Below are 14,666 nucleotides of genomic sequence, written 5' to 3'. Positions count from 1 at the left end.
ATATGATATGATATGATATGATATGATATGATATAATATAATATAAATGATATCACTAATATCACTGTGACATTAAAACCAAAGAGTGTGACAAAAACGTAGTGACAGTAGACATGAAATTGTAATCAGTTGATTATGACATATATACATATAATGTATATAATATAATATAATAATAACATATATTATATATCATATAATATATAACTGTATCAAATTATTAATATAATCGTATGTTTATAATAATTATGTAATAATTGGCAATATTTACTGTATATTTCTGACCAGAAGACATACTTTTTCCCCTCAAAAGTGTGTGTGGGGGGAAATTAGGGTGCTTCTTATGGTCCGATTGCTGTTTTTATGGTCCATCTTATGTTCAGGTACATCTTATAGTCTGAAAAATATAGTACTATGTATTATGTATATAATATATGATAATTATATGATAGCACAATAAAACAGCAGAATTATATGTAATAGAATATAATAAATATATAATCATATATAATATGCATTATGTATTTTATACATTATATATTTAATAATTAATAATACCACAATAAAAACAGTAGTATTATATATAATATAGATCATATGATATACAATGTTATATATTAATGTAATATTATATATTAATAATAATGATATGAATAATAACAGAATTATAACAGAGAATGATAATAAAATAATAACAGAGAATAATAGTTATAACAACATAATCAAATTCATCTTAATAATAACAACAGGGAGCATAATGACAGATAAGCACTGGAAAGAGTTCGGGAGGTGGGCGCACAGAACACACAGTGGAGAAAGAGCACATGATGGGCTGACCAATAAGCACAATGGCTGTTTTTCTGTCAAAAATATTTTTAACTCACAATTTTCCCTCTTTAACGTATACATTGACATGTTTATCCATATACATGAGTGCATACAGCAACAATTAATGAGGAAAGAAATCGGATGGAAGTTTGAGGGGAAGGCATGTGATACGCAAACACAATGGCTACTGTCATCCCAAAGTACAGAGTGGATAAAACAAGACATGGTGTGTGGGTGGATGCAGAGAACAGAGAATGCAGTGAACAAAACAAAAACAAAAAACTGGGACTTTTGAATGTTGTATATTTTTTCAGTTAAAATAAAAATCTAATGTAAAATAAAATTAGAAATAAATTAAAAGTTGGACTAAAATAATAATGGTTAGTATAAAATAAAATTTACAATGTGATCTAAAATGAAATCTAACATAAAATAAAATTTAAAGTAAAACAAAATTTAAAGTAAAATAAAATTTACAATAAAATGAAATTTAAAATATAACAAAATTTTAAAATCACAAAATCAAAGCCAGGTATGGTAGCACATGCCTGTAACCCCAGCACTTTGTGAGGCAGAGGCAGGAGCATCTCTGTGAGTTCAAGGCCAGCCTGGTCGACAAAGTGAGTCCAGAACAGCCAAGGATACACAGAAACACCCTGTCTCGAAAAACTAAAAAAGAAAAAAAAATCACAAAATCAAATTCTAAATGGATCCGGGAACAACACCATGAAATAACCATCCCATGACGAGCTTGGGAGAGGTGAGACCCTCAGCAGTAACATCCACACATGTCACACACATCACACATGCACATCATATACACATGTCACACATATGGCACACGTCACTCATGCACACCACACATACACATGTCATTCAAGCACATCACACACATCACATACACACATCATACATACCATACATACTTCGCACATGCATTCTGTAGCCACATCACTCAAGCATGTCACACAAACAAGTCATTCACTATGCTGCTGCACACATACATGTTCATGCTGTATTTTAAACCAGATAAACAAAAAAGAGGCTGTGTGTGGAATGGTTTGTAGTCATGAAAGAAAAGGGATTTACAGTCATAATTATAATATTATTGTATGGTAATACATATTATTATAGAATTACAATATAATCTTAATAATAAGTATATTTTCATATAATAATATAAAAATAACAATGTTACATAATATATAATAATTATAATATAATAACAATATTATTAGATAACATATATAACATATACTATATATTTATGCAATAATGTGATCATATTTTAAAACAATATATATATTTTATATAATAATTATAACAGCGATACATTATAAAATATAATATACATGTCATTCAATATGCAATATATAACAGTATAATCCTATTCTATAAGGACCTGCGCTATTCTACAGAAACGCTCTGTGCTCCGCTCCTGAGTTTATTCTAAATCTATGTGTATGTGTGAGACCATGTGTGATAGATTAAAAGACCTAGTGGCCAATTGTTAAATATGTAAATACATGCAGTTGGTACCATACATATTCATAAGGTGGATGTGGAGAGAACTTTTGTAGATGTATGCAGGTGAGTCCATGAATACATCCAGATAGACATGCACAGGATAGAGGAGAGGGCATATGCAAATGTATGCAAATATATTCCAATCTGCCCTTTAGGTCTTTCTGATCAAACTGGGCACCTACTGGTACCCTCCTGAGAGTGACGTCATCCGGGCAGCAGTGTGCTGACAGAGATGGTTCTCCCAGGCTGAGGTCCTGGGGTAGACATGGGAGCTTTGTTCAAAATAAAATAAAATAAAATTTAAATAAAGTAAAATTTAAAATAAGATAAAATTTAAAATAAGATAAATTTTAAAATAAAATAAAGTTTAGAATAAGATAAAGCTTAGAAGAAAAAATTAAAATAATATTAAAATAAAAATAAAATAAATTTCAAAGTAGTAATAATAATACAACTTAAAGTAAAGTGAAATTTTAAAAGTTTAAAATAGAATAAAATTTAAATAAAATAAAATATAAAATAAAATATAAATTGAAATAAATAAAAATTTAAATAATAAAACTTAAATTTAATCCAAAATGGATCGCGGAACACCTCTGTGAAATAAACACTGTACTCCCTGCTAAAACCTCACCCACCTTTTTCTTTCCTCACATGCTTCTTCCACACGCTGTTTCCCATAACTTTTATTTCTACTTTAAATTTTTTCTTTTCTTTTGTCGCATTTGCAGTAGGAGGCACTGGGCACACAGGCCCCGCCCCTTTGTAAAAAAAAAAAAAAGAAACCAAATTAAAAATTTTTAAATATAAAAATTAATACTCAGAACTCCAAAGAAGAGAAAAACAGAATTTAGTTTTAAATTTAAATTTTTCCTTTTCTTTTCTTTTCTTTTCTTCCCAGGATGGGGCAGGGGGTTTGGGTCGAACCGGAGGTTAGAGGTCAGGGGTTACTTGTGTTTGTGTGTGTGTGTGTGTGTGTGTGTGTGTGTACACATCCGCATCTACATCTATGTACATCTATGTACGCGTTCCTCCCCCTTTTTTAAACTCCAGTGCGTCATATTGTTATTTTATTTATATTTTTCATTTCTTAATTAATTAAAATTAGTTTTATTTTTACAATTTTTTTCTTAAAGACACAAAAGACCCGGAAATACTTCTCTCTCTCTCTGTCTCCATCTCTCTGTCTCTGTCTCTCTCTGTGGCTCTCTCTCTCTCTGTCTCTCTCTGTGTGTCTCTCTCTGTCTCTGTCTCTCTCTCGTTAAATTTTTCTTTCTTGGCTTCCTTGTTCTGTTCGTGGTAAGAGGGAGAAAAGTACCAGCCCCTGGTTCACTTCCGGATCGGGAGGATCAGCCCCTTCCTAGCATAAGGGGGTCCCTTCTAGGTCTGGCAGGTCCGCCCCTTCCACGTAAATTTAAATTTTTGTTTACATTTTTAAAAACTACAATGAAAATGAAAATTCAATGTTTTCTGGAATTTCCTGCCCAGTCCTTGGGGTCCCGGGGCATCATGGGATGTGGTAATGGATCCTGAGGGGTCCATGAGCATCCTTGGGGATCTGAGGTATTTCCTGTTCTCTTTGGTTCTTCAGCTATTCCTGCCCACTCTACATGCCCATCAACCAGCCTTCAGCCCAGAAGTCCCGTCCACCTGACCTGTCAATCACACATGCATTTCCATTGTCCATGTCTAGTCCCTATACCCACGTCAATCAATCAGGCCCCGTCCCCTTGTCAATAATGGTTATTATGGGATGTGTACGATTACGGGATGTGCAGGGTTATTATGGGATGTGTATGGTTATTACAGTATGTGTACGGTTATTATGGGGATGTGCTGGGTTATTATGGAATGTGTATGGTTACTGTGGGATGTGCACGGGTTACTATAGGATATGCATGGTTATTACGGTATGTGTACGGTTATTATGGGGATGTGCATGGTTATTATGGGGTGTGCAGGGTTATTATAGGATGTGCATGGTTATTGTGGGATATGCATGGTTATTATGGGATATGTAGGGTTACTGTGGGATGTGCATAGTTATTATGGGATATGTAGGGTTACTGTGGGATGTGTAGGGTTATTATAGGACACAGGACACGCGTGTGCAGTATATGTGCTACATATGCAATGCGTCCTGTGTATTATAGCGACACACATGTGCACACACAGATACATACATACATAGGACCCACGTATACACACATTTACACACAAACACATCAAACCTACATACACAGATAAATACACACAGCTGCGAACAGACAGTACACGTCATATACGTCGCATCTGCAGATGCTCACGCGGAAGCATGGACATGCACATATGTACATATATACATGCATGCACTTACATCCATGTAGGATTTATGCACACACACTCACAGACACAGAGAAGACATACATGTTACACATGAATACATACACATGAACTGCCCAAATATGCACACACAGATGGTCCCTAAAGATCGATTCACCATGCATCCATGACCCCATGAGGGTCACTTCCTCCTACAGAGCACACAGTGGGGGTTGGGTATGGAAGGAGGAGGTCGGGGGACAGCATCGCCACCGCCTGCCTGCCCATCTGCGTCATATGACAGCAGCAGTTCCCTCTTGGGTCAACCTTGCGCAACCCTGGACTCCGTTCCTGGTCAGATCCCCCCTCCTCCATTCCGCCGGAAGGACCATACAGACTGATGCGAGCAGCAGCTGAGAGGCCCCCTCCCCAAGGACCCAGAGGTACGACGTGGGGGTGAAAGTGTGGCGGGTAAACTGAGGCTAGGCAATCATGAGAGCGCGGGTGGAAGCAGGCAGAGGGGAACTCCGCATGATGTAGCACCGAGGTGGGTAGGGGCCAAGAGCCCGCTGGCCCCGCTGTCTCCCTGCCCCATCCAGTTTCCCCGCCCTCCACACATAGCAGCAGCCGGTCCATAGCGCCAAGGCCTCCTGCCTGTCAATAAATCAGGGGAGATTTCCAGGGGGTAAAAGTCCCGCCCCCCTCTCCCTGCTGCTCCACCTTTTCTGTGGAAACTGTCACTTCCGGTGTGGGAGCGGCGGGACAAACCCCTTCCTGTCACTCAGGGTGCTGCTGGCCCTGGAGGCAGGCCCCACCCTTCCCATTCTTCTCTGTCAATCACAGCCCCTTCACCTCAGGGGACCCGCAGTCCCCTTCAGTCCTTCCCTGTGGTTCATGGCGCAGCCCGCCTGATCAGGCCCCGCCCTTGGCTACATTACCTGTCAGTCACAGCTCCGCAGCCTGGCACACTAGGCGCCTGTGGCCCAAGGGACAAGCACCGCCCCTTTCTGTGTTTCCCCGGCAGTCACCCGCAGCTGGGACAATCCTCTCCCCTTCCCGTCCTTCCCTGTCATTCACAGCGCTAGAGACCTGGGGTTCAAGTCCCGACCTCCGGGATTCCCGTTAGTCTTTCCCATTTGTGTTTTTCTGACTGACAGGGAGGAGGGGGCCAGGCGGAGGCGGGAGAGGACCGCGATGACATCACCGCGCTTGTTTTTATTTGACCGACAGACTGCGCAGGGCCTCGGCACTGAGGGGAGGGAAGTGACCGCGATGACATCATCAGCGCTTTCTGATAGGGTGGGAGGGGGGGGCGTCACACAACCCTGGCAGCAAGGCCCCGATGACCTCACTCACTGGGTGTGCCTATCTCACAAGCCACCTGCAGTACTGCCCAGGGCCTGAGGCGTGACCCCGCCCATCCCCGCAGGATGTCACTTCCACCCCTCCCCTGCCTGCCATGTAAACAAAGCTCACCTTAGTCTACGGATTCACCTTTGACCCACTTTGTCTTCCCCATCCTATGTGACCCCAGAGCGAAGTCAGGTTAAGTCATGGGTTAAACTACACTTTAATCTTTGATCTGCACCAGGAGGGAGTAGGGGGAATGTTTAGCCTTGCAGTCTGCCTCAGTTTCTCCTCTATGTGTCGCCGCATGACTTCACAGACCCCTCCATCCACCCACTGCAACATAAAAGAACAGCTCATTGGACAAGGTTAGACCTCTGTGACCCATGACCCCCGTGATGTCACTTCTGACCGCTACATGAACAAGCCAGAAGGCAGTGTATACATATAGCAGCGGCCCACCCTTTCCTCAGCACCACCTGGAGAAAGATATCTGGCCACACCTGTACCTCAGTTTCCCCTACATGACCCACCCCCTCAACCAATACATTGAGGACTCTTCACCCCTGCCTGCCTCAGATTTCCCTCCTTGACTCCAGGTGTTGAATGTCACCCCAGTGATGTAGCACCACCCCAGGATGTAAACAAGCTGCGCATACCCTGACACATCAGCCTATACATTGAGACCAGGCTTCTCCACTGAGTCACCTGAACCACACAGAACCAGTCCAGACTGTCTCCTGTTGGTGCTGCTACTGACCCCGTGACCCAACTGTGACCCCGCCCTCCCGCCTCAGGGATAAAAACACCCTGAGCCCTGCGGAGCTGGAACTTCTCTGAGCCTGCTGCCACCACCAGGGCCTGGATCATCACTTCTGGGGTCACGCCTACGTCACAGGGTCACGTGAAGCTGCACAGACAGAAGGGTGAGTCCCTTCGGGTCACACGGGGCCTGTTGGAGGTGGGGTTCAGGATTACCACAGAGGGGTCACCCGGGTGTCTGGGAGGTTGGAGCTAGGGCACTTCCGAGTTCTGTACCTGTCTCTTCTGTGTGTCCTGGGCACTTCCGTGATTCTACACCTGAGTAACAATCACTTCCAGTCTCTGTACATAGAGCAGGGGTGCTTCCTGTCTTGTCCTTGCACTGACTGTGGGCACTTCCGGGTTCTGTACATCAAGATCTAGGATTTCCAATTCCTGTAACTCCAGACACTTCTTGTGCACGCACTTACACACATGTATATACCTTGCAGGCACTCGCCACCCACTTTACCCGACCCCCACCCACGTGACCCTGCCCAGAAGACAATGATGTCACCCCTTCCCTTCCACATCCTCCTCCTGATGGTCGGGGCCTCTGCGGGCGGTGGCCCCAACTTCCTGCTCATCATGGCTGACGACTTAGGCATTGGGGACCCTGGATGCTATGGCAACACCACACTCAGGTGGGTGAAATTGGCGCTCGTGGGCCACGCCCATCCCGACCCTGGGGTCTTCCCCTCACCAAGGTCACATGATGTCACATGCACCCTGTCTCCCCCTACCATGCCCGCAGGACGCCCAACATTGACCGCCTAGCCCGAGAGGGCGTGAAACTGACACAGCACCTAGCAGCCTCTCCCCTGTGCACACCAAGCCGAGCAGCCTTCCTGACAGGGCGGTACCCAGTGCGGTCTGGTGCGTGCGTGTGAGGTGGTGCTCTGGGGCGGGCTGGGTGGGTGAAGTCACTCCAGTTAGTTTCGGGTGAGGGGTGTGTGTTGGGGGGGAGAGTCTGTCAGCTCTGTGCTTCCCATGATGCATGACGTCATCCCAGTTGGCAACCAGGGCAGGTGTTGTGGAGGTTTTCCCATTGACACTCTGGGGCCCAGGGTGACATTACTCCTGTCAGGCGCCTGGGGGTGGGGTTAGGTCCAGAGCTTCTTGGACTCCCATAACCCCTGGAGCTCAGTGGGCATATTCCTCATGATGCTATGGGGCCTAGGTACAGGTGGGCGTGTGAGACCATTCCCATCATGAACTCGTGCTCAGGTTTGCAGGTGATGTCACTCCCATGATGCCCCATGGCCTATGACTCCCATGACATCTCCACTCTTCTAGCTTACTTATGTGATGTCACTCTCATGATCCCCCGGGGTATGTCACCGGTTTCCCATGATGCTCTGGTGTGCTCATGTATGACATTACCCCCTGCAGGCATGGCATCCTGGAACACTGTGGGTGTCTTCCTGTTCACTGCATCCTCGGGAGGTCTCCCCTCTAGTGAGGTCACGTTTGCGCAGCTGCTGAGGGAACAGGGGTACAGCACTGGGCTCGTGGGTGAGTGACATGGTCCTGTTGGGTCAGCAGAGGTAGCAGGAGGGCAGGGTCATCATCAGGAGGTCAAAGGTCAGAGGAGGGGCGTTGCCTAGTGTAACTTCCGGCCCAGTCCCCATGATGGTTCGTCTGTTCTCGTCCCTACACAGGGAAGTGGCACCTGGGCCTGAGCTGCCAAGCAGCCCGCGACTTCTGCCACCACCCACTGCGCCATGGGTTCGAGTTCTTCCACGGGGCCCCAACCACGAACTTGCGAGATTGCCGAGTGGGGGCTGGGTCGGTGTTCGGCCCCGCCTACCACATGCTGCTGTGGGTGCCCCTGCAGGTGCTGTGCACGACAGCACTGGGACTGGCAGCACTGCGTGCTCTGGGGGTCCTGGCGGTGCCATTCTCCGCCTTCCTCGTGCTCGCCCTTGCAGTGGGCACCCTAGCTGCAGCCTACCTTGCCTTCCAGCATTATTTCCGTCCAACCAACTGCTTCCTCATGCGCGGCTTCGAGGTCATGCAGAGGCCCATGGACTATGCAGGACTGGCCGGGAGGCTCACAGAAGAGGCAGTGGGGTTCCTGCACAGGTGGGTTCTGGTGTATGGGGTGGGGTCACTTCTGATCCTTGGGAGGGCGCTTCCTGTGTTGGAGATAACCACTTCTTCTCTCTGATGTGCTTACTTTCTGTCTGTGACAAGAAGACCACTTCCTGTCTGAGACACAACTGATTCCTGTCTCTGACAAAGCTACTTCTTGTCTCTAACATAACCATTTCCTGTACGTTACATCATCACTATTTCTGGTATTTTGATATGGCTCCTTTCTGAGACCTGAAACATGACCATTTCCTTTGTCTGACATCTTTACTTCCTGTATGTTACATCATCACTTCCTGTCTGTGAAACAGGCACTTTCTATTGGTGACATCAGGACTTCCTGTCTGTGAAATGGCTGGTTGTGTGACATGACCACTTCCTGTGTGTGATATGATGAGTACTTCCTTCTCTGACAAAGCTGAATCCTGTATGTTACAAAACTACTTCCTGTCCCTGACGCCACTGTTTCCTGTCTGTGATGCCACTTCTTGCCTCCCCCAACCCCCCAGGTACTCCCACGGCCCCTTCCTGCTCTTCCTGTCCTTCCTGCATGTGCACACAGCCCACTTCGCTGGTCCCAGTTTCGTGGGGCGGAGCCGACATGGGGTCTATGGGGATGCAGTTGAGGAGATGGACTGGAGCGTTGGTGAGTGGTGCTGGTGTGAAGTCATCAGTGTGACCTCACAGCATTGAGGTGACTAATATGTTGCTGTCAGCACGATAGGGGAGAGATGAGTGGGGAGTGGGTGTTTTGCATCTCATTAGCATATCGTTAGCATTTCATCATGCTGGGAGTCTTAAGGAGATGGATGGGCGATCACTGAGTCGTTAACATAGGGGGCCTGGGCGATTACCATCTCATTAGCATACTGTCCTAGGGATGAAGGGCAGAGAACAGGCGAGGCTAGGTCCTTTACCATCTCATTAGCGTCTCATTAGCATGTCATTACCACGGTGCGGCCCCTGCCAGGACACCTGGCAGGCTGGACCACGTGTGATTAGCACGTCATGATCCTCCTGACATGCAGGGCGCGTGCTGGACACCCTGGACGAACTGGGGCTGACGAACAACACGCTTGTGTACTTCTCGTCAGACCATGGTGCACACGTGGAGGAGGTCGGGGCCCGGGGCGAGGCTCACGGTGGAAGCAATGGTGCCTACAGAGGTGAGGACTGGGGGGGGGGGGGGATTGTACATGTGACATGTGTGCCCCATGGAGGCTATATCCATCCTTGCATGTTTTCTTCTCCTCCCGGTGACATGTCCCCATGATGCGTACCATCTCCTCCACGCCCATGCGTAGGCGGGAAGGGCAACAACTGGGAGGGCGGCATCCGTGTGCCAGGCCTGGTGCGCTGGCCAGGCGTGCTCCCAGCTGGCGTGGAGATCGATGAGCCCACAAGCAACATGGACGTATTCCCCACGGTGGTCAGGCTGGCGGGTGCGGAGCTGCCAAGGGACAGGTGTGTGATGTGGGCGTGATGTGTGTGCATGCGTGTGACATGCATTTGCGTGATATACTTACCTGTGGGTTATTATGGGATGTGTACAGGGGTTATTAGTGGATGTAGGTGGTTCGTGACATGCATGAACGACCCCACAGAGTTATCGATGGCCGAGACCTGATGCCTTTGCTGCGAGGTCAGAGGATGCACTCGGAACATGATTTCTTGTTCCACTACTGCAATGCATACATGAACGCGGTTCGCTGGCGGCCGCCCAACGGTGAGTGGCGGGCACATGGCGGGTATACACAGGGCACATGTTGCACATTACACAGTCATATGTGTGCCGCATGTCATGCACTCCTCATGTACACCCATTACCCATATGTCATACGTTACATGTATTTGTCCCACTCCCCCTTCTCCCACAGGCACCTCGGTGTGGAAGGCCTTCTTCTTCACGCCCGACTTCAGCCCTGCTGACGCCAACGGCTGCCCCAGTGAACATGTGTGCCCCTGCTACGGTACTGGTATCACACATCATGACCCGCCACTGCTGTTCGATGTCACGCGTGACCCGGGCGAGCGCCACCCCGTGACCATGAGGGAGGAGCCGCGCTTCCATGCCATCCTGGCTACCATGCAGGATGCCGCCACTCATCACCTACACTCTGTGTCCCCAGAGGTGCCCAACCAGCTCTCCTTGGCTAACCTCATATGGAAGCCATGGCTGCAGCTCTGATGACTGCATGCAGGCTGCTCCTGCCCAAGGAACCCGCCAAGGTTATACAGGGTCATACACATGGGGTCACATACCCGCAGGATCCCGCCACATCACTGGGTCGCCCTGGGACACATGTGTTCCTTGCTCTGACTCCCAAACTCCGAGGTTTCCCATGTCCCCTCCTATATCCACAGGGCATGAAGGAAGGTTGCCAGGTTCTGCCATATCAGTATTACTTATATGTGGGCCCATTCCAGCTTCTATGTAATAAAATGGAAACTGAGACACACATATCATTACGCTTTCATCATGTGCCTCACCACCCATGGTAGCTCTGTGTGTCACATGTGACCTGATGGTGCTGATACCAAGACCCCCTCCTTCTCAGGTCACATGTGCATTTACACATGTCAGTTCACATGAGATGGGGGAAGGGAAGAGAGAAGGATATGATGGAAATTTACTAAAATTTCCTGGTACTGAGAGTGCCTCTTTGAACCTGCTTTTTGTACAGGGGGCATAGGACCATGTCAGAGGACCCTAATTCTGACCAAGAAAGGGCCTCAGGCATTTAGGTGCATATGGTAATGCCTTGGGCCATTTAGGCAGGACCTGGGGATGCTTGGACAGACTTTTGGATTAGATGTCTTTTCAAACATCTAATTTAGGCTTGTTTGAACATATTGGTTATATAGGGAGTATAAAAGATTACATAAATTAATTTATCTGACAGCATTTGACTGAAAACAGGAGGCATAATTATGTGCAGAATATAAGATTAGGGTTTAGGTAGCATCTGGCACAGTACTTCCAGTACCTTCATTTATTCCTCTAGGGTTACAATGAAGCATTTATTTATTAAAAGTACTATTTTAGGTTAGAGCATTTTGGGAGTTTACTCAGGAAAGAAAGCCTGCAACAGTATTACCAGTTTGACACCACCAGGGGATGCTTCTGGTGAAAAATGCTGTAAGGAGAAAATTTTGGAAGGAAATGTCTTTTCAGGGGTGGGATGCAGTTGGAAAGACACTGTCAATTGAATCTACCATTTCAATACTGTAAATTAAAACAAACTACAGGACTGTTGGCTCTGTTTCTCAACAATTAAACTTTATTATGCAACCCAACTATCCTATACAAGAAGGAAAAAAGGTTAAAGGGAAACAAGAGTGAGCCTTCCGGTATCCATTCCACGGGATGGGTCTCTAGGTGTCTCTGGCCTCCAGCCTGTTCGCTGATCCTTTTCCTGATCCATGCGCGCTTGGCGCTTGAGCTGGGTCTGAACCTGCTGCCTCCTCCTGTCCTGTGCGCCTGCCTGTCTCTCACATGCAAGGGCTGGTCTCCTCTTCCCATCAAGGGTCGATTAGAAACACAATAGTCCAGGTGGAGTTCCACTTCCTGAATTCCAGGCCCAGGATGGCTCCACCCAGTCTATCTCAAGGTTAATCTCAGGGAGAATCCATGGTGTGTGCAAGGGCGAAGCCCTCCAAGACTGCTTTCACCTGTGACAAAGCTTACAATCCTTTCCACAGAAGAGGGAGTCCTATACCTAACACCCAGCTCAGAATGGCTATCTGGACTGGGAGGACTGCAACCTCAAACAGCAGAGCCCTATTCAACATATCCTGCCCAAATTAAATTATAAGCAACATGTAGTTCTTTAAATAGCATACTGAGATAATAAGGAAATACAAACATATAGGGACTAATGTAAAGATGTATGGACTAGGGTGTTGTTTTTAACAAAACCCCAAATGTTTGGTTTTTACCAATAAAGGACTCAGGAGCCAGATGCTGGGGTGAAAGCCTGCTAGCTCAGAGAGAAAATATCCATCTGGCCTTCCTACTCAGCCAATATCCCTGATGGAAAAAGCATTTTTCCTCCATACTGTCTTAAAAATCTTTTCAAAATGAAAGTCCTGTGGGTCTCTCTATCCATCATCCAGACTTCCTCTCTCTCTGTGTATGTTTTTTCTATGTTCAAACCCTGTCAACTGGTTGCTTGCTCCAACTCTTGACCTATGAATGACTTTATTTAATTCTGTCAACAGAAAGCTCTTGGATTAAAGGTGTGTGCTAGGGCTGAGCCATACCACAAATAGAAACAGGTTCTTCCAGTGAACAATCTTGGTGTTTACAGTGTGATCAAATTTCTTGCAACAATGGTGTATAGCTTAAGCATGATGTTCAGTTCTCAGCAGTTACCATGAATAACATGTCAAGTTTTAATGATATATAAATATGTTATCAATAATTATAAAAACAAACGGAATAACTCATAGACCTTCATAGACAATAAACTTGCATTAAACTATCCTACTAGCTTGGCCGGAAGGTAAAGACTTATAACTCCCTGGTGGTACAGATTTATAACTCCATCTACTCTGGAGATAGAGGCAGGAGGAAAGAAAGTTGAAAACGAGCTTCGGAAATTTAGCCAAACCCTGCCTCAAAACATATTTTAATTAAAAAGGACAAGGGATGTAGTTCATAAGTAGATCATTTGTTTAAACCCCAGTAACACACTCAAACACAGATAGGTGATAGATAGATGGGTATATAGATACTTTGATAGATGATAGACAGACAGACAGATACGTGGATAGATAGATAATTAAGCCCATTATGGTGGCCCACACCTTTAGTCCCAGCACTTGTGAGAAAGGCAGAGGCAGGTGAGTCCCTGAGTTAGAGGCCAGCCTGATCAATAGAACAAGTCCCAAGAAAGCCAAGGCTGCAAGAGAAACCCCATGTGAGCTTGTGGCGGGGGGTAATAAAAAATTTCTGAGGAATATGAAATGCCAAATATTTAAAGTGAGCATCATGGGAGGCAGGAGAGTTATCTCAGTAGATTAGAAGACTTGTTGAAAATGCATAAGGAACTGAGGTCAGTCCCACAAGGCATATAAAAGGCCAGGTATGACCACATGCCTAAGACCACAGTACTTTTCAAGTAGAGACAGGAGCATTTATGGGACAAGCTCCAGGATTAATTAGAGGCCCTGTATGTCAGCAATAAGGCAGAGAGTGATGAAGTAAAAACCCTTATTCTTCCTCAAAGTTCTGTATGTGCACAAACACATGTGCATATGCACAAACCAGACACATATTCATACCAACAAAGGGGGGCTGAAAATTGAGTATCATGAGTCAAAGTTTTTGTAAATATTTGTTTTTCTTTGATATTACCTTTGAATTTATTTTGTTTGTTTTGCAGGGTTGTTTATTTGTTTGGGTTATTTCAGTTTTTTGTTTTTGGTTTTTGGTTTTGTTTTTGAGACAGGGTTCCTCTGTGTAGCTCTGACTGTCCTGGGCCTGAGGGATCCCAGTGTGCTCCTGGAACTCGCTCTGTAGACCAGACTGGCTACAAACTCAATGAGATTCACCAACCTCTGCCTCCCTGAGTGCTAGGAGTACAATCTTGTGCCACCACAACAGGCCTATTTGGGGAATTTTTAAAAATTATTTATTTATCTATTTATTTATTATGTATACAATATTCTCTGCCTATTTGTACACCTGCAGGCCAGAAGAGGACATCAGATCACATCATAGATGGTTGTGAACCACCATGTGGTTTCTGGGAATTCAACTCAGG

The 14,666-nt window shown here is 45.8% G+C and overlaps 1 protein-coding gene across 1 annotated transcript; it reads left to right on the top strand.

The window, feature by feature from the left end:
- Nucleotides 1-6,881: 6,881 nt before the first annotated feature.
- On the top strand, nt 6,882-11,348 carry LOC127185821 (steryl-sulfatase-like). The gene is made up of 10 exons (XM_051142393.1): nt 6,882-6,929; nt 7,257-7,448; nt 7,559-7,680; nt 8,197-8,319; nt 8,466-8,889; nt 9,408-9,544; nt 9,927-10,064; nt 10,203-10,362; nt 10,503-10,624; nt 10,776-11,348. The coding sequence occupies exons 2-10, from the start codon at nt 7,312-7,314 to the stop codon at nt 11,084-11,086; spliced, it is 1,674 nt and encodes a 557-aa protein (XP_050998350.1). The 5' UTR covers nt 6,882-6,929; nt 7,257-7,311; the 3' UTR covers nt 11,087-11,348.
- Nucleotides 11,349-14,666: the final 3,318 nt, after the last annotated feature.

This window comes from Acomys russatus, chromosome X, assembly GCF_903995435.1.
Source record: "Acomys russatus chromosome X, mAcoRus1.1, whole genome shotgun sequence".
Lineage (NCBI taxonomy): Eukaryota > Metazoa > Chordata > Mammalia > Rodentia > Muridae > Acomys > Acomys russatus.
This window is presented reverse-complemented; position numbering and strand designations above follow the sequence as displayed.

Coding starts and splice junctions, on each gene's coding strand:
- LOC127185821 (XM_051142393.1), top strand. CDS start 7,312: ATGATGTCACCCCTTCCCTTCCACATCCTCCTCCTGATGGTCGGGGCC. Junction 7,681..8,196: donor GCGGTACCCAGTGCGGTCTG/GTGCGTGCGTGT, acceptor TACCCCCTGCAG/GCATGGCATCCTGGAACACT. Junction 10,065..10,202: donor AAGCAATGGTGCCTACAGAG/GTGAGGACTGGG, acceptor GCCCATGCGTAG/GCGGGAAGGGCAACAACTGG.